The sequence below is a fragment of the Hemicordylus capensis genome, chromosome 4 (assembly GCF_027244095.1).
Source record: "Hemicordylus capensis ecotype Gifberg chromosome 4, rHemCap1.1.pri, whole genome shotgun sequence".
Lineage (NCBI taxonomy): Eukaryota > Metazoa > Chordata > Lepidosauria > Squamata > Cordylidae > Hemicordylus > Hemicordylus capensis.
The window spans coordinates 163,051,565-163,077,843 of record NC_069660.1 but is presented as its reverse complement, the minus strand read 5'-3'; the positions used below and the strand labels follow the sequence as shown (position 1 = coordinate 163,077,843).

At 43.7% G+C, this 26,279-nt stretch overlaps 1 protein-coding gene across 3 annotated transcripts; it reads right to left on the bottom strand.

Moving 5' to 3' along the window:
• Positions 1 to 183: 183 nt before the first annotated feature.
• Positions 184 to 25,285, bottom strand: SCYL3 (SCY1 like pseudokinase 3). 3 transcript variants are annotated; one of them, XM_053250743.1, is made up of 14 exons: positions 25,122 to 25,285; positions 21,096 to 21,313; positions 18,915 to 19,100; positions 17,663 to 17,776; positions 15,759 to 15,815; positions 13,164 to 13,266; positions 10,939 to 11,050; positions 9,649 to 9,726; positions 8,398 to 8,537; positions 7,652 to 7,839; positions 6,274 to 6,445; positions 2,295 to 2,450; positions 1,141 to 1,856; positions 184 to 520 (listed from the first exon to the last, which is right to left on the bottom strand). In XM_053250743.1, exons 2-14 carry the CDS (start codon positions 21,258 to 21,260, stop codon positions 461 to 463), a joined length of 2,247 nt encoding a protein of 748 aa, XP_053106718.1. In that variant the 5' UTR covers positions 21,261 to 21,313; positions 25,122 to 25,285; the 3' UTR covers positions 184 to 460. The 3 variants fall into 3 exon arrangements, with proteins under 3 accessions (XP_053106718.1, XP_053106719.1, XP_053106720.1); XM_053250744.1 differs by having other exon boundaries at positions 24,989 to 25,125; XM_053250745.1 differs by lacking the exon at positions 25,122 to 25,285 and having other exon boundaries at positions 18,915 to 19,039; positions 21,096 to 21,214.
• Between the last annotated feature and the right edge of the window lie 994 nt (positions 25,286 to 26,279).

Here is a 26,279-nt window from a genome sequence, read left to right as displayed (position 1 = left end):
CTTTAAGCGTTCCCTCTGGAAATGAATCTGTCTAGTAGAAAAACAAAGGGACTTGCTACTCATTTTTAGTCCACTTCTGTTCACACTATATAACAGCCTTGTAAAAACTTTTATCCTTCCATCTTGTGTGTCAATAGGAATAGCATGAGGCCTAGTTTTCTGATCAAAGTAGCTGGCACAACATTCAATGAGTGAATTATCCATTTATTTTCCCTAGAGTTTTCCACAAACACAAACTGTTCTGGAAAGGTAAAACCCCCTTTTAGAAGCCAAGGCAGGAGGCCCTGGTTGTCATTATGGCCTAAATAAGGCCTAAAAGTTGCAGGTCAGAAAGGCAAGCAGTGACACCAGCTCTGAAGAAATGTTGTTGAGTTCTTGCTGCCTGTAGGATGGGGTAATAATTGTCTAAGGCATTGAAGGAGAAGCGACCCAACTCCAATCCAGCACAAAGTCTTAATTGTCACCAGTTGGCGTCATCTTCCCAGTTCAGATCCTCCTCTTCTTCCCAGCCAACATCCACCTAGAACAACATCATAACAAGATCACTAAAATTAATCAGTTACACTGTGCGGAACCATTGTTTTTTCTTGGCAGCAGGAGCGGGGGTGGGGGGGGAGGGTACAGGGACGTTTTGTAGTCTGCCCACTCTCACAGAACTGGCACAGGAGCATCTAGTAGAGCCAGCTTTGGCACCACTTCACATAGGAGGAAAAAAACTTTTGGAAGCTGCTGCAGCTTGGCAGGTGCTATCTACTTACCATTGCTATCTCCTTCTCTAATCAGAGTGGCCTTCCAGAGATTTAGGGACACATCACCCCCATTCCCACACCATAGCTTGGAAAACAACCGGGGGGATTGGATTTACTCAAATAATCCTTCATAAGTGTATCAAGCTCTGTGTTTCAAGTGAGGTTCCTTTCCCCCGCATAAGTGTTCTGGGGAGGCTATTCCAGAATTGTCCCATTAATCCTCTAAAGCACTACACTGACAGAATCTCGTGTCATAAATTTCTCTTCGGTTGATATAACCACCTAGCAGCAGCATCTAGACACCACTGGCTGAGCAACAGGTAAAGCAAAAAGTGTGCTTGGCAGTGGTCTGTGCCTTACCAACACTCACTGAACAGCTCCAAATCCTCACCTCTGTGACTTCAGCCGCTGCAAATTTAGAAGAAAACTGCATCCCCTGAGCATTATAAACTCTGCTTGAAATTGTGTTTAAATTGCTGTGAACAAGATGGGGTCCCTGTTCTGGCAGAATCAAGAGTGCCGATGAAGGTTTGATATCTGGGACCATGTCAGCGAACCAGTCCAGCTCAGTATCATGCAACTCCTTCCTCTTCACTTGGATGGTGAATTCCTCTCCTAAAGCACATTCCAGCTTGGGAGACTTCTCTGGAAATGACCCCTTGGGCAGACGGGAGATCTCACCTTGTTGGTCTCTGTGATTGTAACGGTTGCCGCTGGACCCTGGAGAGGAAATGCATTTGAGAGTTCTAAATTCTCTTTTAGGCTCAAGCATATTTGGAGGCAGTGGCACCTCTATCACGTCACTTAAACCTATAGCACTCAGGCTGGTTCCTCGAGAGGACTTAAAGTCAGTACTATGAGCCACATCATCATCCCAAGGTCTCTCATCCACACCACGACTAGCAAGAGAGCGTCTGCTGTCAGCACAAAACTCTTTCCTTTTGATAGCGACAGTTGCACTTGTCTCAGTCTCTGGCTCTTCACACTCGCTCCAGTCTGGCCATTCTTCTGCTGTCTTCTCAGCTGCATGCTGGCAGCTTCTGCCATTTCTCAATGTAGTTAATCCATCAGGAACACCATTGAAGGTCAGCAGAGAGTCATGTTCCCCTGTGGGAGACACAATAGACCTGCTTTGACTGGCAATGTACTCCCATGGCTCAAATAAGCCTGAAAACTATGCCTTGGTTTCTAAAAGTTTAAGCATACACGCCTAAGTAAAACCACTGTTTTTACTTCAAGATCTAAATGCCATCTGAGCTGATGTTCTGCCAGATCAGAACCTGCAATGTACTGAAGTTAAATAATTTATTTTATTTTAACTTTTTAAAACCACCTTATGAAAGGTGGTATAGAAACTGAAAAATAAATATATACATCCAAAAGTTACAATGTTCATGCCATGAAGAGGACAGGGTAGTTCCCAGTCTAAAGTGGTCAAGTTAAGAGCTACAGTTGCTGGATTTTGCCTCTATCAGGAGATGCACCAGAGCCTTTAAAGGTCTCCACAGCAAAGGGCTGTTGCAATTTTTAAAAAGGGATGGTTACCTTTCTTTAAGGCTAGGAGAGATTCTTGCCTTGGCACAGGGTTGGTGCTGGAGAAGTTTCCAGAGCTGGGGCACTTGAGGAACACACTTGAAGAGCTGTTCTGCAGGGGCAGATAGACCAGCTTTCTCTGGCAGCTCTCTAGATGATTGGGGGAGTCTGCAAAGAGACACAAGCAAAACATAGGACAGAACAAGGCTTTTCGTAACAGAGAAATTGCATAGTAATTGCTCTGAAAGGAATAATCCTTAAGCAGATGTTAAGAGTACAGTTCTGGGTACAAAGAAAGTAAAAATGGCAGGAATATCTCCCTTGGTTTCTTGAAACCTCACCAAAGTGAGAAGACCTCTGGTCTGCACAGAGGCCCTGAGCAGGAGGGAGATTTCTCTCATTTGTGCTGAGGCTTGGAACAGAAATAGTGGAAGAGCATCCTGATGTTACCTTCCCCAAATTGCAATGCAGGTAAGAACTTCAGAGAGATGTACTGCTGGGCATCTTGCTTGCCAGAGTGTCAGGAGCAAGCAGATTTTGGACACCTGTGCATTCGGGCTTGGTGGATCACAAGCCCTGCAAGCTTACACAGGGCCAGCTGGGCTTTCAGGCACCTTGTGTCCATGTATTCATGAAGAGCCACAGTGATGCAAGCCCCAATGGAGCATTTTTCTCCAGGGCAGGGGGGGGGGAGATCGGGAGAAAATTTCCTCTAGTATCAGCAACGTATGCGATAGCATAGCACATTATATGAGTGATACTGAATAGGATCAGAAGGTGGGGATGGAACTTAAGCGAAGTCAGCTTCCACAAACCAAGTGGTGCCTTCTAGCAGCTGCACCTGTTTCAAAATGCTACCTTTCCCTCCATTACCTCCCTAGAATGTTCCAGGACAAGAAGAAACATCATGATGTTATGTCCTTTCCCTGGAGCAATACTGGGGGAAATATGGCAGCATCCTATTAACTATAACACACCAGGAAAAGGACACGTCATGCCATTACTTCCTGTCCTGGAGCATTCTAGAGCAACTCAGTGGAGGGAAAGGTGGCCTTTTGAAATGCTGCCAGGGCAGAAGCAGCATATTGCAGAAGCCAGCTCTTCACTTAAGGTACACCCCAGCCCAGCCCAATACATCAAGCTGCACATTTAAATACTTTAAGCAGAAGTAACAAACAACTTCAGTGTTGATTCTGTGCTGACTGACACATGTACAAAATACAAAAAACCTGGCCTAAAACAAATTAGGTGAAAGTGGGGTTTGTCTACCAAGATTGAGAAAGTGGGTTCGGTTCTGGTTCATCAGTATATATTTTTTAATTCTACCAGTCAAGCCACGCTAACTTTAAAAGTGGTTCTGTAACCAGTTTACACACTTTCATGCAAAATAATATAGAATTCTTTTGCTTACAATGGTGTTCTGGAAAATGAATATAATGGTTACGATTTCATTTGAGGAAAAACAATTGACTGTTTATACAAACAAAATACATAAAACAGGATAACAACTGGGAAAATACCCTGAGGCTGTTCTCATGCACAAACCAACCCAGGCTAGGGACATGCAGCCTGGGTTAGGCTGTGCGTAAGAACTACCGGGATTGGGCCTGACCTCGGTGGACCAGCCTAGCCCGGCTTTTTAGCCTAGCTGTTACTCAAGGTTAAGGGAGCAAGTGCTCCCTTAACCTGGGCTTGCTGCCCGTGTGTTCGTTGGGGCTATGCTTAGCCTCAGCAGACACAGAGACAGGTGCCTAGAGCACCTATATCCTGAGAGAATCCCCCAGTGCATTGCACGTGTCGTGTGGTGCATGATGGGATCTCCAGAGGCTGGGATGCTTTGTCCCAGCCTCCGGAGCTCTGTGTTGCAGGCACATAACATGGATCAGCTGCCCACACTCCTAGCAACATGAACTCAGCTGTCTGTGGAGAAGGCGAGTTTAACAAGCCTGTCGGCCGCTCCACCCAGCCAGCCATGTGAACAACCTCCCTGTCTAGGATGAATGGCAGCAAGCAGGAACTACAGTAACAAGGAAACACAAGCAAATTGCAGCCTCAGTTTAAGCATCTTCCACATTGAGGGCTGGTTGCTAGATAAGAGCCTGTGGCCAAGAGCCACACTCTATCTGAGCCCCTGAGAGACTACCACTCCATGGCCCTGACTTCCACTCTCTCCTGCTGCTGCTGCTCCTCTCTGCTTGATATGCCTCACTGGGAAATACAGATTCGTCAGATTTCAGCTGGAGCAGAGAAGTGCCCTTGCCACTCTCAAGAATCTCTTGATCCCCTGATTATTGCAACAGTTTTAAGCCTGTCACCACTTTCCGTGTTTAGGGGCTTGGTTCCAGTCAACCAAGCAAGTCATTTTGCATTCTGCTTCAGTTTGCCGAGGGGGAAACACCCTCCCTCTCTGATCAATTACTGAGTTCGGGTTTGGTTCAACTCTCTGCTTTCTATTAACCACGCAAGGTACACCAACATATATCTATATATCCAGTGCTGCCTCTTGGGATCATATAACAACCATTCTGAAACAGCTGCACTGGCTACCAATTTGTTTCTGGGTCCAATACAAAGTGCTGTTTTTGACTTGTAAAGCCCTTTACGGTTTGAGCCCTGGATAGCTGAACAACTGCCTGCTCCTAAGGGTTTCTGCCCACTTGACAAGATCATCAGAGGGGACTCTGCTCTGCAATGCAGAGAGTCTTGGCTGTCAAGCACATGGGACAGGGCCTTCTCAGTCACTGCCCCTAGGCTTTGGAATGCTCTTCCAGCATCTGCTCCTCAGCTTCCATTACAATTTTTAGAAAACAAGTAAAAATGTGGCTCCTCACCCAATCTTTCGTATGAGAGTACAGTTTTTACTGCTGCTGCTTTGTGCATTATTGTTTTATATAGGTTTTTACACATTTAAATAGAGATATTTTTATATGTTAAAATATATCCCATCTCTTACAACTTTTAAAAAGGCAGTCAAGATGCATTTGTTCTCCCAGGCTTTTAATTATATATTGTTTTAATTGTATTTTTAATAGTTTTAACGTTTTACATTTTAATTGTTGAAATGTTTTAATCTTTTTAATCTGTTGTTTTTATTGTTTTGTTGTAAACCACCCAGAGACTTGGGTTTTGGGCAGTATACAAATGTGTTAAATAAATAAAAATAAAATAATAAAATTTAGATTTAATAGAATCTCTCAATTTGGGTTTTTGTTTATTTGTGCATTGTTTTAATTATAATGTAATGTAATTTTATATTATAATTATGCTTCAGGATTATTTTAATGAAAAGTGGCATAGAAATTGAACAATAAATAAATATGCCATTAGTCAACCTTTCTTCTGATCAGAACTTTTCAAACTTCATATTGCCTAAACAATCTCCCACCCCCAAGGAGAAGATTATGGAGTTCAAAAACTTCAAATACCTATTCCCAGATGAGTCCTAAAAGCGTAACGGTCCCTGGTGCTTTTCTCTTCAGAGTATCGTTGCAGCTGTATACAGAAAGTACAGGTTCATAACAAACATGTTGATCCAGCTGCAATCTCTCTATGCACTCTCTGGTTTGAGGAGCAGAGCCGCCTTGTAGAAGAGCTCAACAGAAACTGAGAAACACAAACTAGAAGGGTTCACCAAATCACAACTATACCCAAACAAAAACCCTATTTAGAGAACCAAATAGATTAAGAAATTGCTTTGGATCACTGGACCTCCTTAAGAATTGTGAGAGATTTTGCTATCTGGGTTCTACAAGAAAGACTTTCACTATTTGGGACTTTTAAGTTTTCATTTTAAAGTTTTACACAATACAGTATTTATATGTGGAACAGTTGTTACATGCTATTTTAGAATTTCACTGTTATATTTTATGATAATGATTCTTTATTGAAGTATTAAATGAGTATTTCTTAATCTATTTGGTTCTCTAGTGCAGATAGGGTTTTTGTTTGGGTACACCTGTAGAAGAGCTCAGCATCTGCCACATTTACTTACCTTCTGGGGAAGGGTCTGTGGTTTTACTGAAACTTGGCGCTGAACTTTTGAAGATCTTTGATCGGTCACCTCCCACAACAACATCAGGTCCAAGCAGAGAAACCAGCACTCCTAAGCCTTGCAGTGTTGCAGCCACTATGGAGTCACTGCTATCTCGCAGGCCCAGTAAAACCTAGAAGAAGGAGAGCCTGTCAAACACAGCTCAGTTCCCATCTGCTTTTAATGGGGGAACCGTACCTGCTGCAGGTTCCTACCATTCCTTTGTGACAGTTTCACTGGGGAAAGCTCTAGTACCAGCCCACAACTCAGTCTCCTTCCCTTTTACTCTGCTTTCCTTCCTAATGACTCATGTCTTCTTTTTCTTTTGTAGACTTTAAGCATGAGGATAGCAACTATGTAGCTTCTAATTTTTGTACAGCTTCTCACAAATATAGGCACTTTATACATAATTCCTCCCCATATCCTCAAACATCTTCCCCCCAAAATGTAGTGAGCAACTGCTCCCAGTCTTCAAATTCCTAGGTTCTTTACAAAGCAAGTCTAGGAGAATTCAGGCTTTGAACACTGAGGCCTAGAACACTGGAGGAGGAGATTTGGTGTGAGCAACCCCATAATGCTAATAAGCATTTGGCAAGCACACTACTATGACGACGAATATTTATATACCACTCTTCAACCAAAGTTCTCAGAGCAGTAAACATAGAAAAATAATAAATAAGATGGTTATAAGGGAGGAGAGCTGGTCTTGTGGTAGCAAGCATGAATTGTCCCCATTGCTAAGCAGGGTCTGCCCTGGTTGCATATGAATAGGAGAGTACATGTGAGCACTATAAGATATTCCCCTTAGGGGATGGAGCCACTCTGGGAAGAGTAACTGCATGCTTGCATACAGAAGGTTCCAAGTTCCCTCCCTGGCATCTCCAAGATAGGGCTGGGAGAGACTCCTGCCTGCAACCTTGGAGAGGCCGCTGTCAGTCTGTGTAGACAATACTGAGTTAGATGGATCAATGGCCTGATTCAGTATATGGTAGCGTCTTATGTTCCTATGGTTCCCTGTCCCCAAAGGGCTCACAATCTAAAAAGAAACCTAAGGTAGATATCTGGTACAAACTATGGAGGGATACTGTGCTGGGGTTGGATTGGGCCAGTTGTTCTCCCCTTGCTGCGACTGCACAGCATGGACTGAAGGAGTGCATTTGTACACAGATAAGGGGAAATAGATCAGATGTGAGAATAAGGCTGGAACATGGCAGAATGATGTATCTTGGTAGAAATGGGCAGTGAGCGTGAATGATGCCAGGAATTCTCATGAGGTTTCATAATAGAAGCCAGCACTTTCTTGATATGCTACTCCTAGTTTCCCATCTGCCATACTAACCTGTGGCAATATTATGTTTCTCAGTTCTTTCTGAGTGAACAGTTCGGCATAGGCATCTAGGTGAGACAACAACACCAACCGAACGTGCTCCTCATGCACTTCAAACAGCTTCAGCAGCACAGGACTAACACGTGCTTGGAACACGGCTGGAGATAGCAGACCATTGGTTTGGTTTTCGTCCACTTTATCTAGGTTGAAAGAGAGGCTGGAGAGTCTACACAATGCCAACTGAAACTAGCAATTCAGAGTTGCTACTATATATCCATACATCTGCACTATTCCCAGAGCCCCGTCCTTAAGGTTCATGATGTGGCAGCTTTTCCCTGGCTCTGTGGTAGCTGGAAACAGAAACTTAAAGCAACCCCAACCATGGCCCATTGTCTTTTCCAGTGCTTATTTGGGTGAAAAGTCCACCTACATTTGGAAAGGTGGGAGGCTGCCAGGGAGTACTTGAAAAGTAGGGGACAGAGGAACTCTGTCAAATGGGAGAAGGAAGAACACTAAATTGATGAAAAGCAGAGCACCACTTTTCTGTCTGGTAAGAGACAAAGGTTGCCGGACCCTTGAGACTGGAGGATAACCTAATCTCTACAAGAGATTAGAGGCACCAAGTGAGGAGGAGAAGCTGCAGCAGATAAGGAGAGCCATCAGCCTCACATTTTGGGGAAAGGATCAATATGCTGGACCCTTAAATTCAGACGGAATGCATTTGTGTTTATTCTAAAAAGGTAATATTAAAATGTCACCTTTCCTTGGACCCAGGAGATGAGGAAGGAAACTCTTAACAGCTACAGGCTCAGCAAACACAAACTGATTCAGTAAGAGAGGAACCAGCCGCAAAGCGATCAACTTCTCTGACAAACCAGCCACTCTGTCCAATAGGAATCTGTGTTAAGAGAAATGTATTTATTATTTAAAGTATTTATACCCCGCTCCTCCAGTACACTACTGCGTCCACTACTAAAATCTGTCAGTCTTCCCTGTTACTACCTCACAATACAGTTTCCACAACATTTACCTGCCCTCCCCTTTTTCGGGCTTCTCCAGTTATAATTCATATTCTTGACATAGGAACTAGCACCCACTATGAGTTTCAAGTGTGTGTGTCATTGTAGAAATGCCCCCAGTCACATGTGAATCTAGTACTATGACAAAACAGAGAGATGTGTACAGTCTCCTTCAGTGGTGGAAGTTAGCCAGGAATAGGCTACTCCTTCCATTAGCTACAGAAGCAAGCTAATAGTTGGTAAAACAGTCAGAAGAGCATCTGAGAAGCATCGTTTTTGTGTAAGGTTTCTTGTCCTTTTTTCTCCTTCTGCTCAGCAATCAGACCACAATCAAATAGAGAACTTACAAAGAACTAACTTTTAGACCAGCGCAACCCCTATAATGCCCACCCAAACAGCTCACAGAAATAGCAGGATCAATTTGTTGTGAAATATTTGCAGTTTATTTACATGGGAACTAGGAATGGGACAGGTCGTGACTATTGCTGTTATCAACAGTAGGCAGATAGTTTTCTGCAACATACAACTTCTCTGACAACAGACACAAAAGCTTCAACCCTTTCTACACAAGGTTAGCACAGTGTTATTTGGAGTTCATAAAGTACTCTCTTCAGTTTGAGCATTAAACAAGACACATGAGTAATGCCAGAGAAAGTGTGCATCGAAACACCAAGTAAAGACCTTTTTGTTCAAACGGGCCTTTTAAATTCAGGTTTTTAAACTGGGATTTTCAGATCTGTTCTGATCTTAAACTTATTTTAAAATGAGTTTTTAAACTGTTTTGTATTGTATTTTGTATTTTCTTTTTACCTTTTCTTTTCTTTTTTTGGTCTGTTATGATGTAATGTGTAATGTGTAATGAGCCACCCAGAGAATAATTTGTTATGGGGCAGCTAACAAATTAAGTTTATTATTATTCATTTGAAACAGGACTACTTTTGTCCAGTGATAAACCCATACAAAAACAATTAGTCAACATTTGTCACTTACTTGAAAAATTCAGTTTTTTGCTCCTCGGTTTTCAGGGTTAGGGTGTTCAGAAAGCTCACAATTTCCAGGAAATCATTTCTGATTTTAAAAAATAAAAATAAAAATCATTACAGATCAAGAACCAGAATTAATAGGAACTCTATACCTACAAAGGATATCCAGTCAAGCAGAATAGGTTCACTAAAACTTGGAATGCCAGAATGTGGCACTTGCACATTTCAGGACTCTTGCATGTTGGTGCACAAACACTTAAGACTCTGTTTCCATCCAAGGTGGGCACAGGTGAGGGTCTGAAGGGGAAAAGCTCATCCATCTTTTCTGGAGCCACAACTGGTGCAGAAGAGGATGGCTCTTTTGATCTGGGTGGGCTAGAACAAGCACACTAAAATAGTGCTTTAGGTTTTGCATCAATTTTCTCTCAGCTCTCTCTTTCAAGTTGTTGGGTTTTAACCTATACAAATCCTAAATGAGTGGGGCCAACATACTTAGGGGGCCCCTCTTCCTATAGGAAGAGTACTTCTGACACTGGCCTTTGTACACCAAATATAGATGATAAGGATACAAGCAAAGCCATCTTTGGAAGCTGTTGGCCATATTTGAAACATCCTTCACCTGAGTATCATAAGTTTAGAAGAGGTGGGAGAAGATTAGGCTTTTATTGAGCATACATTTTCTGGTCAGGTATAAGTTTGGGGAGACTTTCACTTTTGATTTGAACATTTTATCTTCTGAAGAGAATTGCTGAGTCTATAGAGCAGGAATGCTTAAACTGCAGATATATATTAAGAGACAGAACTCAATGATGCATTAATTTAATGTTTGGCCAGTTATTAGTACCAAATACTATGGCATCTCTCTTCACTACAGCAGCCCACAAAGATAGTTGGAGAGTATATTTTGTTGATCCCAGGCCCTTGTTGACTCCAATTTCTGAGTGCAAAAGATGTCAGTAAACATGTGCCTGAAATATCAGAGCCCTTTTTCATACCTCATACATGGCACCACCACATTTGGAGCAATTGCACCTACAACATTCAGTCACTCTACTACCCTGCTCCTAATAAACAGTTCACTAAAAGAATACTGTTGTTAGATCTACTATTGTAAAATTCCTTCAACCCACAGTCAACAAACTTGACAATGATCTCTAAATTTCACAATTAAGCTTTAAGCAACTTTTTTAGATACTGAAAATACTTATAAACTGTTTTTCTACAGAATATACAAAGTGGTGTACAATGAGCAAGAAAGAGAACAACTAGTCAGTATACATTCCAGCAGTCTGCTCACCTGAAGAATTCATGAGATAGCAAACTAGACAATGGAGAGCGGCACAATGGATCTGGAGTGAGCAGAGTCGAGCGAAGGGTGTTCTGAAAGCTGCAGATGACATCCTCTGAAACTGAAACACACAGCTAAGCAATCAAATCCATGTCAGCAACCAAGAACAAAAAGCTTTTCAAGATTCTGCAGTTTAAGAACTCATTTTTACTTTGAGAGAGAGAGCTTGGGCACAAGATGAGAAGATTATTCAGCACCATAACAACATTTTCAGGGATAGGACTTTTCCCTGCCCTAAGGTAGCTAATGGATATGGGGAACATGCTGCTGAAATAAAACCTAGGCCTGTATGAATCAGCACTAATTTGATTGGAGACCACCAATTTAATGCTTCAGCTTCATTTTGGCCCAATTTGAAGGGGCTGCTTTGAACTGGATTGAAGCGTCAACCCATCCTTGCCATTCCTGACACCTGTAGTTACTTACCAGGGAAGAGATAGGTCAGGTATGGCTTTATCTTTTGCTCCTGGTGGTAGGGAGCAGCTGCTGTTGAGTTTTCACTTCTAAAAAGACTGGCTGACATCTTGATTAATGAAGCGGGCATGCTTGGAGGGACTGTGGGGGCATAACAGGAGCCCATAACAAGACTATAGTTCCCAAAAAACCTGCGTGGTTGCCCAGGACTACAGTGGGAGAAGAGTGTGGTGCAGTGGGAGAAGAAGGAAAATAAACAGCCAAGAAAGAAGAGTATTTTAAAAAGTGGAGTCATGGCAGCTGCTGCTCCATCTCTACCAGGAGCAAAATAAAGGGAGAGCCTCCCTGTTTCCTACAGGGGGGAAACTGGAGTTTCAGTTTGGACTCAGTTCAGGATCTGAAGCTGGCCAGAGATGGGCTAGTTTGACTCAAACTGGTTAATGGTTCAAATATGGACTGGATGAGGCCAAATCAGCCCATTTGAATTTGGACCCAATATCGAGTCTGAAGCTTTGCACAGCCTTAATAAATTCCTTTCCTAATTTCTGCAGATGGAAAAGTCAAACCATGGCCATTAATGAAGGGCAAGCTTCCCACAATCCACATCAGACTGTCCTGGAAATGAAACAGGCTATTTCCTCCCACAAAACCTAGGAAAGCTCAGCTTATTCCTGAGCCAGTCCAAGCTTGCTTCCTAAACCCCTGCCCCGCAAAGCTATTATTTGCAGCCAGAAATTGTGGGGTTTAAAAGGCTCTAGATCCTTGGCAGCAAATGACAGCTTTGGAGCTGTAGAGGAGCTGCTGGTAGAAGACAACCACGCCACTCACCAGTGTCCCAAGACCTTTGGGACAAGAAAGTCTTCAGCAGGGCGCTGACATTGGCCCCCCATGACCAGGTATTTTCAAGGCTGCAGTCTCTTTCTATCTCCCTACTGAATTCAATGGACACATGTAGAGTCAGAGAGGAATATACAGGCACTTCTAATGTTCACTTCTCCTTGCTCAGATCATTATTGAGCTCAAGTCCAGCAAACTTTGCTGTTGTCTCTAACTGCTCTCTCTTGACCTCTCTCCCCCTGCCACACCTCCGTCACTCTGCATGTGATTCTGAGGTGCAGCCAAGATATATGAAACAACAAACCACTGCATCAGCTACTGGACAATTCAAGTCAACTGTTGTTACTCAAGCTCTGGACTATTCAACTTTCAGTGCTCCAGCTGTTTTTGGACCCAGTATCCCCAACCACAATGGCCAATAGTCAGGGATGATGGGAATTGTAGGCCAATAGCTGCCAACTGAAGTTAAGTAGCCCTACTCAAGCACATCAATATAGGAACAGAGGAAGCTGCCTTATAATAAGTCAGACCATTGGTCCATCTAGCTCATTATTGTCTACCCAGACTGGCAGTGGCTTCTCCAAGGTTGCAGGCAGGAGTATCTCTCAGCCCTATCTTGGAGATGCCAGGCAGGGAACTTGGAACTTTCTCCTCCCAGAGCTGCCCCATACAGCCTAACTCCAAAGGCTCTAAACAGTTCACAAAATACAAGAAAAATAAAACTATTAAACAGCAATTTAAAAATTTTAAACATTCAGAAATTATTAAAAGCCTGGCTGAAAAAATGTGTCTTAAGGGCTCTTTTGAAGGCTGGCAAAGATGTTGAACCAAGAATATACTTTCCCTAACAAAAGCATTCAGCCACAAAATAAAGGTGTGTAAGTTATTTGAAATTATGTCATTTCATTTCCACACACACTTACCCTCTTCATTTAAAAAAGTCAGCAGGTATTCAACCATTGCACCGAATGAATAGGCATCCCGGGAATGCCCCTGCTCCTCAGGAAGATGTTGGAAGTCTGCAGACTAAAATAGTACAAAGAATCATACAGAAGATGCTTGATTAGTCATCTTCAAAAACCTTCTCCGATTCTTACTCCACATATATTTTATCATACTGCAAATGAATAAGTACACCAGAAAGTCACAAACAACTAGAATACAGTCACTTAGCAATGTTGTCTGGTATCCTAATCATAGAACACATTTCCCTGAAACTCAGTCCCCCTTACTTCGGTAGATCTTTATTTTTTACTACACCTTCAAGATCCTCCAACCAAAAGAGGACACTGATTTTAAGAAATAAATTCCAATAAAATCAAAGAGATTTGTTTCCTCCCAAAAGAAGAAAACAAGAAGTAGTACTGGGTTTCTCAGCATACTGATGACATTTCAGTCCAAACCTTTTGATTACCACCCCCAGTGGTTTCATGCTGATTTTGCAAAGCATGAAAGATAAAATGGAGCCTTATGGCAACTCCTAAGCTAAAGGCTATAGAGCTGCAGGAGCGTCAGGTACTTCCAGTGACGTAGGGACTGAGAAGGCAATGGGGAAGAAGGGAGGTACGTTGCCACTCTGACGGTCCCTTTGCAAACGGAGCGCCGATGGGGGGAAAGCAGAGGGAGGGATAAGTGCACCCTCCTCCGTCCTTAAAGTCAACCGCCCCTCGCCTTCGAACTGGCGGAACTGCCAGTCGTTTGAACCGGTTCAGAGGCCCATAAAGGGCCTCCGAACCAGTTCTGTGCACATTCCTAGTGACCAGCTTTCTCTCCCTCTCTAGGGTTAACAGGAAGTGAACCCGTCTTGACCGACATGTTGATGACCTCCAGGACTCAACCAATCAGTCCACCAGGTGGGTGGGACATGAGAGCTGCAGGAGGGAATTCTGGGAACAAGAAAGGAAGTCTGGGCAGAGAGTGCAGACTAGCCTGAAATCTGTGCTGGAAGCATGAGGGAAGGAAGACATGAGGCTATGGAGTTTGCTGCACCAGGAGGACTGCAGATTCTTGTAAGATAGAATTGCAGGGGCTTGATTCTCGTCAGGAGTTTGATGAGTTTAAGGATAAGGGGCCAGGCTTTTGGCTTTGGGAATTTCAGCAAAGGGAACAGTTTGTTTAGTCAGCCTGTGCATCAGGAATTTATTTTGCTTGTATGTGCGTGTGCTAAATATCTGTCTTAAATATCTAAATTGTGCTTAATATCTGTTCTTTGCAATAGAGTAACTAAGATTTTTAAGCGTGTTGCCTTAGAGCCAGCAAGTCATATTGAAGTAGTCATGTAACAAAGTTAACCATTTTTAGGTATATCTAAAAAGCTAAAAGCCTCAGACGGAACTAGTCTGTAGTAATTTTAATAAAAAGTCTTTTTCTCTGTTCTTTACTTTGTACAAGCCTTCAAGCGTTGGACTATTAACCCAGCAGGAGCTGGGGGGTGGGGGGACAAGCCCACTGGTGCAAACACGTCTCAAAGACAGCTTGGCCAAATTAACAATTCATGTGCAGGCAGACACCTGGGAGAACAATTGGTTTTATTCTTGCCTATTAACAAAGGAAAAGCAGATTTTTGTATTTGCCCAATATCCAGTTACAGAGGGACCTTGGAGTAAAGCACTTAATCCAATAGTCTAGTTCTCTGAAAGTCCAGAGTCCTTGGTGGCAGCAGTAACTACTAGAACTTCTGGGTTTATCAGAATATTTTCTTCTGTGTTTTGGAAAGTTAGAGGTCTTTAACAGCCAAGCAACTTCTCAGAACTCTCAGACAGATGACTCAGTTGATAGGAGTCCCTCGTGAACTAGGTACCTGAGGAAGCAGCTGTGGACTGGTTTAAACCGGTCAGGGAGATTAATCATTAACCTGGACTGAGTCAAAAAAGGAAAATTTCCACACCTCCAGTCCACCACAGGAGTAGACCAGCAATCTTCCCACATCACCTTCTGAAACTGTAGCAGAAATCAAAACCAACCCTCCTGGAACAACTGAAGCCACTACTAAGTAGTGTGTTTCAACCTACATTAGCAGTAACAATAGCTCAAGTGCTATCTGCTATCTATATAATTAATTCTCTTAGCTGGCATGAGTGTTCAGGATTTGGCGGTGGAACTCTTGCGACATGCTGCGAGAGTTCTGGCGAGAGGCCGGCGGAGTGAGGAGGAGAGGGGGAAGAGAAAGTGCCGGCAGCGGCGGGCAGGGCGGAGGAGAGAAAAGCAGCAGCGGCAGGCGGGCGGGCGGGAGAGAAAAGTGGCACTGGTGGTGGTGGCAGCGGGTGAGTGACAGGGAGAGAAAGGCAGCGGCGGCGGGCAAGCGAGAGAAAAGCAGTGGCGGGCGGGCGGAGTGGGGGGAGAGAAAAGCGACGGCGGCGGGCAGGAGGGAGAGGGAGGGGAAAACAGCCGGCCCCAAGGAGTGCACAGATGCTCTGTGTGGGGTCGGCTAGTAATATACATAAATGAAAAGTGTTTTCTAACTTTTTTTCAGCTCTGCCTCAGCAGAGTCCTCTGAAATAAACAATGGATAAGCCTACCAGTTCTTCAGGCGGAATGCTTGTCTTCTCACGTATTGATGCGATACTATGGAGAAACTACAAAAAGAGAAAGTTTTTAGCCACTGAAAGACAGATGTATTAGCACTGAACAACACTATGGGCCAATATCCAGTGCACTGATGCTACGGGGAAGAAGCAACATTCATTGATCTCCTCTTCCCTCTGAAGCTCACTGGGACTCCCAAAGACATGTCCCTGAGGGCTGCACGATGCTCAGACACAAATTTCTTGGAATCACAGTTGGTTTCAGAGTTGGTTTCATCAGGAAACTGATGAAAACCACCCCACCCCATAGCATCAGTGCAGCATTGTGTATGAGCACTTCTTTAGATGAACATCAGCCTATGTGAAAAGCAGAAAGCTTCAGACTTTAATCTTTGCTATTCCCATCACACCGGACACATGCTTGAAGACTAGGTAGAGCAGCAGCATCTTTTCTCTCTCTTTTATCCGTCTCATGAAGCAAAGTGCTATCTGTTCCCTAACAATCCAAAGTGCCTAGATTAGAGCATTTTTTCCAAACTGTGTTCTGTAGAACTCTAGACTTCTGTAACACCAATGACAGTAAAGCTGAAACCCAAGCTAATCATATGACTGTGTCTTGAAGTCTTAGAGGCTATTATTCTTGTAAGGTTCCCTCCGCATGGCAGTGCAGCACTGTGCTGGCTGAGAGAACAGCAAGCACTACTATGCTATGTATGTCTCTCTTTCTCTCGTATCAGGACTAGTGACTGAAGGGGAGTGAAAGGTTCTGTTTATTTCTAGCCTTGACCATCACTCCCAACAGAGCACTGTCTAAGGGCACACGATACAGCCACCTTGCTGAAGCTAGGCAGATCTTGGCGGGCTCAGTGCCTGGATGGGAGACCCATGCATGTCACCTTTGGGGGTGGGGCCATAGCTCAGTGGCACGGCATCTGCTTTGCATGGAGAAGGCCCCAGGTTCAATCCCTGGCATCCCAGGAGTTTTGGAAAGACTCCTGCTTGAAACCTTGAAGAGCAGCTGCCTGTCAGTATAGATCAGGGCTGCTCAACTTCAGCCCTCCTGCAGATGTTGCCCTACAACTCCCATAATCCTTAACTATTAGGCACTGTGGCTGGGGATTATGGGGGTTGTAGTCCAAAAACAGCTTGGGGTGGGGCTAAGTTAAGCAAGCCTGGTGTAGACAGACCAATGGTCTGATTTGGTATAAGGCAGCTTCCTATGTTATGTTCCTTCTGAAACTAATTTTTAAAATTTCATTTACTAAATGTATATCCAGCTCTTCCTCCAAGGAGCCCAGAGTGGTGTATATGGTTATGTTTCTCCTCAAAACAACACTGTGAGGTAGGTTAGGCTGGGAGATAAGTGACTGACCCAGAGTGAATTTCATTGCTGAACGGTGATGTCAACTCAGGTCTTCCTGGTCACAGTCTGATCCTCCAACCATAACAAATCAGGGCATTTGTTTCCCACTGTATAGATGCAGGTCCATGAAGAGCAAGAGCAGGGGTGTCACAACAGCCATTATTTCCTTCACTACTCCCTGTACACTCACCTCAACAAAGGTAGATACTAGTACAGAAGAGAGTAGGATCTGGTGCCAAATCCATATCAAGGCATGAGAACTACCCAGGCTGAAACAGCATTACTAAATAATTGCCCAGCGCTGCTGCCTACCAGAACCAACTGTTGTCTAGTAGGTAGGTAATTAGTTCCCAATTATACCATTATTTACAGAATCTGTACTACTTGGCTTTGAAAGAAAGCAACAGGGCTAGATAATGAGCTGACACACTGTTAACTGTTTCAAACTAATCAGTGGGGTTGAACTTATTGAACCATCCAGGGAACAGGAAATGTTCCCTATGGGCACTGCAAGGAATCGTTTGTTTGACTCTACCTCTGCTGTGGCTTCATTCTGCTTGCAGACAGTTTCCATGCCTCCTAGTTTCCAGTGCCCATCCTCACTCACAAATACAGAAGACAGGCAGACATTGTTGTGTGTTAGGTTTCCCTAATATAAAAAAGGAGAGAGAGAGAGAGAAAACACAATAAGCCTAGGAATAGATGTAGTCACAGAACTCCTGTTAATTAGGTGTCATGAGATTTCAGGGGAGAGCTGCCAAAACCGCAGTGGAGTTTTATATGCCACCAAAGAGCTCCTCCAAGGTGGGGAGATTTATGCCAGGCCAAGTTTAACTAGCACAACTCAGCTTATTCCTGGCACACCATACATGAGCCAAGAAATCAACTCATGCTGCCTCAAGGTCTACTCCTTTTGGCTCAGGAACATGAATCAAGCAAAAAACTACTAAACCAGTTACAAAGAATCTTAGTGGAAATATACTAATAAGCCTAAATCCCAGCTGTGTGGAGAATTCCATGTACAGATGGCCCATGGCCCATAATATTAGCTGTTGTATATTCCAAGGAGCAACTTCATGTCTTCTGCCTCCACCTGCAATTATCTCATTTATCTGAGGCACCAATGACCAGATAGACAATGTAACCATCCACCTCAACAGTACCCTTACAAAACTGGGTTTACTTTAAATGACAGAAAACATATCTCTCAACTCCAGGAACATACAGATTTCACAACTCTTTATGTTGTTAATCTAATCCAGGCTGTTCATATCCTTTCCTCACGGTCTTGCATCATATTCCCCTATGCATATAGTCCCCACCAATCCCTGCTGACCTTCCCACCCCAGCCAGCCAACAATTCAACATTCTATGAAAATTCAATTATCAGGTTCAGAACAAGGTATGTAAAATTATCAGATCTGTAAAAACTTTACTTGCAAAAAGAAAAGTGCCTTTAATAGAGAATTTGTCTTACATTTGTAAGATGTAACAACAAGCCAGTCCAAGGAATCTTCCTAATGAGCCCAACTCTACCACCTCAAAAGCAGTTAGAGCAAGACATCCTCTAAGAAGACTGGCCTAAAGTTAAATTACTCACTTTCAACTCAAGCAGGTTGGAGAAGCAAAAAGGTAACATCAGACATTTGATTTTACAAGTGCAACATCTTGCAATCAGCAAAACTCAATGACAAATCCCACCTCCTCAATTCAAAGAACTCTTCATTCCCACAGGCATTTAACTAAACATTTGTCTCAGTTCTGGGATGTGGGAGAAGATTACTCACCCTATCATGGAGGAAGACAAGAGCCTGCAGAACATCATAAACTCCGGCACATATCTCTGAAGAAGAGAGGGTCTCCAGGACCTTCTCCAATGGTTGCACACGCTCTGTGACCAGATGGATTCCATCTGTTTCCACAGTACAAGAAAGGAAGCGCAGGAGGCAAGGGTGGCGTAAAGTTTTCAGGTGCTTGCAAAAAGCAAAATAAAAACCACTCAGTATGTGGTATCTATCTATCTATACATCACATCAGTAAAAGAGTGACAGTAGACTGGCTACATTTAGAGGTAAGTTCAACCTGTGGCTCTCAAGATGTTACTGAACTACAACTCCCATCACCCCCAACCACAATTTATTACAGCTGGGGATGATGGGAAATTAGTTCAGGAACATCTGGAGAGCCACCTATTGCCTACCTCTGCTCTACAGGTGAAACTCGGAAAATTAGAATATTGTGAAAAAGTCCATTAATTTCAGTAATTTCAGTAAACAATATCGGACCTCTGAAAAGTATATAGTGTACTGTGCTTGACTGGCCAGCAAACTCGCCTGACCTGACCCCACAGAGAATCTATGGGGCATTGCCAAGAGAGGGATGAGAGACATGAGACCAAACAATGCAGAAGAGCTGAAGGCCGCTAATGAAGCATCCTGGTCTTCCATAACACCTCATCAGTGCCACAGGCTGATCACATCCATGCCACGCCGCACTGAGGCAGTAATTGCTGCAAAAGGGGCCCAAACCAAGTACTGAATACATATGCATGCTTATACTTTTCAGAGGTCCGATATTGTTCTATTCTACAATCCTTGTCTTCTTGGTTCCATGTAATATTCTAATTTTCTGGGATTGTGGATTTGGGGTTTTCATGAGCTGTATGCCATGATCATCACAATTATAACAAATTAAGGCTTGACTTATCTCGCTTTGCATGTAATGCGTCTGTCTCATATATCAGTTTCACCTTTTAATTTGCATTACTGAAATTAATGGACTTTTGCATGATATTCTAATTTTCCGAGTTTCACCTGTAGTTCTTGGCATGGTCTGGTTTTTATATGGTTGCTATGTAATTTCAATCATCTTCATCAGTGTCTTTTTTGCTGGAAGTATTAGTTCTAATCCCCTCTTCCCACAGTCAGGATTCCCATTAATATATCTACAAATCCACTCAGCCCTGCTCTGGCAAGCAGCACACCCAGCATCACACAGATCTCCTCACCAGAGGTCTCATTTCCACTGCCATTTTTGAGAAGGTAAGAAACAGCAGGAATTCTTTCTGAGCAATAGGCAACTCTCTGCCACTTCCGTGAAATACTACAGGTCTTCAGTTAGGAATATTGTATTTCCCCAGGGCTTCTGTGTGGACTACCTTCCATGCTCATAATAGTATGACTACACAATCCTGTGCACATTTACTTAGAAGTTAATCTGAGAGCACTTTGTTCAATGGATTTATTTCCAGACTCCAGTCTGAACAGGGTCTCAAAACACAGAGAGCCTGCAGCTTTGCCAAAAGATCGGTTGTTTTGTTAAAATTATATTTATGTGGATTTTAATGGGTTTCGGTATGTTTTCTAACTGGCAGCAATTTCCTTCAGCTTCTTTCCTACCTGTCAGTTTTCAAATAAATATACTCAGAAATTTTCATGCAATGATATCTTATGACAATATACTAAGGAGTAACTTGCCCATTGCTCTGATAGTTACATTTATTTCCATTTACTAACAGGGGCTGATAAAATAACCTATATGTGGACAAAAGTTAGTTTTTGAGTTCATCTCACCTGAGATTATTTATAATTAAATAATGTGAAAATGTGTATTCCTGACTACTAGGTTGGGACAATAATTTCACCTTACATTTTTTCATTTCCTACTCTGGACATCATTGTTCAGTGCTGTCAGCTCAACAATGCATTTCTATTGCTGAGCAGAGCTCACTTTTGGAGCCGATGTGTTCTGAGCTTTGTTTTAGTTAACAAAATGCTCCAGAAGTTTAGCTATTTATACTCCAGGCATTGTGAAATAACTGGCTCCCCTCCCAGTCTCTTTTGGCTCCTACTCTGAAAGTGGGAGGGGAAATCCCTGTTGAGGAAGGAGGGGCATGCACCAATCTCGACCCTTCGCAAGATTACCAGGAAGACATCACAATTCTAAAGGCAATGGGTCAAATACAATACCTTGGCAGCTTTGTTAACGTTGTCTTCATTTTCTCTCTTATATACAAAGACAGAGGCAAGTTTGCCACGCTGCAGCACTGCTGGGTAAATATTGACTCCAGAGGGCAATGTAAACGGAGGCTCTTCCGGTGCATCACGCTTTAAAGCGCTGTTCTCCGAGCCCATTACCTTCTACACTCAAGTCAGTTTGCAGGGGCTTTTTCCTAATGTCAACGAGGCTTTAAAGAGAAGCAATTTCAGATAAATTAATCCTAACAGAGGTTAATGTGAAATTCTCTACATCAGTCTCTCTACAAGCATACAAGAAAACCAATAAATCATCTTTTAGAGATTAACTTGGAGTTTGTGCCAACAAAAGGAAGATTAAGCATCTTGGAGCAAAGGGTTCAAATTCCAATCAGTGTCTTGAGCATATAAATTCCAAGGTCCCAAATGTATCATGTGCTACAAATGCACTGTCACTACCACTTAATACTGAAACACTAAGCCTAAAAGCCTAAATGAACCACATGAGGAAGGATGTTGCACTAAGGCGGGAGCTTCTGTTCCAGACTAGTGATGTGCAACTGCAGAATGCCTCATTTCTTTTAATGCAGCGATCTTCATTGTTTTTGAATTGGGGGGCTGCTGCTGCTGCTCGGGGCACAGTCCCCCCTTCTTTGGGTGGAGTCAGAAGCACTGCCAAATATTCAGGGGGCCTCCTACTCACCCACCACTCTGCAAAGCCCTCGGCTTGCTAAGGCCTCCCTCACCCCGCCTCCCCACTGCTGTGCAATCCAGGCCAGTGTTAGCCCCCCTGACTTGACATTCTTCAATCTTGTTCGCCCTCCTACTCTTCCTGCCACCACCGTCAGTGCTACCACTTCCCCGTTGGTTTGCACGGAGTAAGTGGTTGAACAACCCTTTTCCTCTTGCATGCAAGCAAGAGGAAAAGGTGCATCCATCCCTTTCCTGGCAGCAAAAAGACTGCCATTTTCCAGCCTGCTCATGGGGCGGTAAGGGGGCTGATGCCCCCTTTCCTCTCGTGTGAGAGGAAAGGGCTCATTCAGCCACTTATCACTGGGCGAACTGGTCAGGAAGTGGCAGCACCAGTGGCAGGAGGAAGAGGGGGAGCACAGGAGAGAGAAAGTGTGTGGCAGCAATAGAAACAGGAGGAGAAGGGAGGCACTATAGCAGAAGTGGTGGGAGGAGGGAGAGGAGGAGAATTAATATGGTGGCTACGGAAGTGGCAGAAGGAGGAAGGGAGAGTGCATGATCGCCACAGCAGTAGTGGAGGAGTGAGGAGGAGAGAAAGAGAGAGTCATGCAGCAGAAAGAGAAGGAGTAAGAGAGAGAGCTAGCTTCCAATAGCCACAACAGCAATGGTGGCTGAGGGGCTAGAGAAAGGAAGAGGAGAGAGTGGCAAGACAGGGGCCACCACTGGAGTCTGTGCGAGCCACCACTGGTCTGTGGCAGTATTCCCTCTAACAGGGAATTCCAAATGTTGTTGACTACAACTCCCATAATTCCCATCCAAAGGCAATTGCAGCTGGGGATGCTGGGAGTTGTAATCAACAACATCTGGAATTCCCTGTTAAAGGGAATGCTGGTCTGTGGGCCGTGCAATGAAGAACAGTATTTTAATGGGAACTTTTATGCAATTCTGCAAGCCCCCAGTTCTTAGCACAACTAAGCCAACCCCTTGCACTAGTGCAATTTTGTTTGTTCCACATGCAGTTTGTTGTTCTGGATGTTGGTCACTGAAAGCATAATGGAATGGCACCATTCCTCCAACTCTGAAAGAAGAAAGCTAGATTCTCCATATATGCCTCATCTGTTGGGCTTTGGAAGTAAATCCAAAGAAGTGAATCATTTAAAAAATCTATGCAGATGATAAGGGATAGACAACCAGAGTGGTGAATTAAGAAGAAAATATTTAGCCAGTATTTTCAAAACAACATATTATTGTTAAGACATAAAGATCTGATTAGTGTTGATTTGCTTTTAGAACAATCTATGTAATCATTTGTGGATCTGTCCCTAGAGCCTATAATGCGGACACCTCTAACTATCCCTATAAGTTGTGCAAGCTTGTCCTTTGGCTCAAAAAAACAATAGAAACAGTTCACTTCTATGTTCTAGGCACTTACATGGACACCTCACACTGATAGTCTCTTGCCTTCAGAGCAAGTCCTGTGAACTTCAGGAATGAAGCTCTTCTCTTTTGAAGGAAAAAAATCTTGTTTGCCATGAATAAGAATTCTGGAGAACCTGAAAGTCTGCATACTATTTTGTGATGTTTCAGTGGGTCCTAATAAAGGTATTAGCCTGCTTTGGATATTTTCCTAGTGGACCAACATGTCTACCTACAATTATGTTAAAATGTGTGGGCGTTCAAGATGAGGCTCCTTGGTGGCTACTTACTGTTTTTGTACTATAATTATAGCTACAAGACTTCTCTTCAGATGAAGAATGCACTTGTATGTTCAGGTTTCCCCTTTGTAGAATACAAGCTACTAAGAAGAAGCAGCAGCAGTAGTACTAGCAGCAGTTGAGAATGTCAAGATTCCAACAAATATTAGTTTCTGTTTTCTCAGAGAAAAACTATCCCCTGTAGACACAATCGTGCAGTAAAGTTTTTTGTGTGACAATGTCCCATTCAGAAATAAGAATAGTGTAAGTACAAATATATCTGTGATGCTGAAACAAAATTTGCTGAGAACCTTAAAGCCTGTAAATCAGCCCCAGTGAGAAAATCTGCTGCTCATCTTGACACACCATGAAGAAATCAGTCAAAGGAGGCCTGACAATAATAACCTTCCCTGTTATTTCTAAATGTTAAGGTCATTTACGCCCACCAAAATGTTAAAGTCAGCTACTTTCACCAAAAGAGCCTCCCCAGTTTGATAGCCATTTACCCAACTCCACATCCTGGCTCAGCTATGTCACCTGGGGAAGTCTAGAATTCAAACATGCACAAATATATACATACACATAAGAACAAGGAGGAGTCAAAATATATATACACACACAAAAACAACTTCCCCTGCTAACTGGGCAAAGAGGCACCTTTTTAACATGGTGATTCTCTTTATTTAGCAGGGGGAGAATAACTGGCCCTATCCAACCCCAGCACAGTACTTCCAGTGACTGTTGCTGGTGCCTGTCATGTTTATTTTTAGATTGTGAGCCCTTTGGGGACAGGGCGCCATCTTATTTATTTATTATTTCTCCGCGTAAACCACTTTGGAAACTTTTGTTGAAGACAAATATATTTGTAAAAATATAATATTTGTTGTTGCTGTTGTTGTCATGGTCATCTTAACAGATTGAGGTGTAAGTCTTTGAAGCCTAGAGCCCACCTGTCAGATCTATGAAAGGTCATCCCAAGTTAGCAGTCAGAAACAGATGCAGATGGGGAGAAAGAAAGAGGATGTGAACACTGAGGCCTAAAGGCCCCAAAATGGAAGAGGCTGCAGGACAGTCTGTGACAGCATTCCCCGGTCACAACCCCATTGCCGCCGTCCCTTGCATTTCACGTCTACACTCTCTCTCCCCTGCTTCCCCTTGTGGTCCATTCTGGGTGACACTGTGCATCTGAGCAGGCTTTAGTCCTCCAGAACTTCTGCCCCACAGTCAATGTCTCCGTGTCGGCGTGTCAGCTGCCTCAGCAAACCTTCGGTGTGGTTTTTCTGGAACAAGCCAATACGGCTGGAGAAGCACGAGGGTGGGCGTGAAGGACAAAGAGGACAGGGCACAAGGGGGGCTTCAAGCCCTTTGTTTCCAATCAAGGGGGGGGGCTCTGCTCTTTAAAGAGCTCCAGTTAACATAATTAACTTGCGCGCAACCAATTACCCAGTGGCCGAAGAGGAAGTGTGTGTGTGGGGGGGGGGAGACTCCTTGAGAGATGCTGACCTTAATTAACCCTTCCTTCTCAAGAGTCGAGGTGAGCGAAGCAATCACTCCCGAGGCGGGGAGAGGCCGGCCCGGGCCAAGCCCAGCCTTGCCCGGGAGGGGCGCCCCGTTCCCCCCCCCCTCACCCGCTCACCTGCTGCCCCGCAGAGGGGGTGGGGGAGGGCCCGAGCTGCCCTCAACTCTCTGCTCTCCGCTTCCTCAATAGCAGCTTCCATCCACAACAAGCGGGGGAGGGGAGTCGTCAACTTCCGGCTCCAACACACCATAGAATCTCTCCGGAGGACCGAACTACCGACGCGTACTAGCACTTCCCGTTCTGCAAAGGCGGTGGCTGTGCTTGTGCCTGATGCCGCCATGTTGGATGAGGGCAAGACTGAGAGAAGTTTCCGTAGGTTACGGTTTTCCTTCTAGAAGAGCAACATTGTTCTTTGGGGTCGGGTCGCGGGAGAACGGAAACAAGTAGCAACCATAGATATATGAAAATACTTGAGTATAGAAACGGAACTTCTTCGCTTCTTACGAAGATTTCTTCTTCTCCTCCTCCTCTAGAGCGAAAGTGAGAGCTAGGCGTCATGTAGAAACTTAGAAATTTAGGTTAGACTCCTACAGAAATCTAACTTCTGTAGAAACAGAAATGTAGAATAGCTGCGATTGAGCAACTACACTGCACTCCCCCCCACCCAAAAAACCAACAACCAGGCATAGGCAAAGATCACAGCTAATATTACTTATTTTTTTTGTTAAAATTATGATTTTTAAAATGTGCACATATATTTAGATATTTTAAAAGTTGCAATACAGTCCATTATCCCGATATTGCGGGAAGAGGCTGAGATCGTGTTTCAGCAGCCCACCAGCACTGTAGTTCACAGACGGTTAATACTGTCGGTTAGAGGTGGGGCTGAAGCTGGGTTGAATTTCTTATCTAAAATCCACATCTCAGAACACCCCCGGCTGCAGCAAAGGTGTCCTCCAGCCATATTCTTCAAGAAGACTCCTGTGGAACTTTTAAACCTTTAAACTCTCAAGATAAGAAAATCAAAGTTGACCCGGAAGTTGGACTCTGTCTATGAGTCTTTAAAATAGGTCTATGGCAGCCACCTAGTTTTGCCAGTTTCAAGATAGAAGTTCAACAGAGAACAGAGGAAAAGCGCTTTCTGAGAAGCTCACGAGCAGGACATGAAGGCAACAGCTCTCCAGCAAATTCAAGGGTATTTTGCCTCTGAATCTGGAGGTTCCATGTAGCCATAAGGACTCATATCCATTGATAGATCTGTCGCCCATGAATTGA

Excerpts from the sequence above, each read along its gene's own strand:
- SCYL3 (XM_053250743.1), bottom strand. The coding sequence starts at position 21,260 with ATGGGCTCGGAGAACAGCGCTTTAAAGCGTGATGCACCGGAAGAGCCT. Across the intron at positions 19,101-21,095 it reads ACGTTAACAAAGCTGCCAAG|CACCTGAAAACTTTACGCCA; the intron begins GTATTGTATTTG and ends GCTTTTTGCAAG. Across the intron at positions 9,727-10,938 it reads CTATCTCATGAATTCTTCAG|AAATGATTTCCTGGAAATTG; the intron begins GTGAGCAGACTG and ends TTTTAAAATCAG.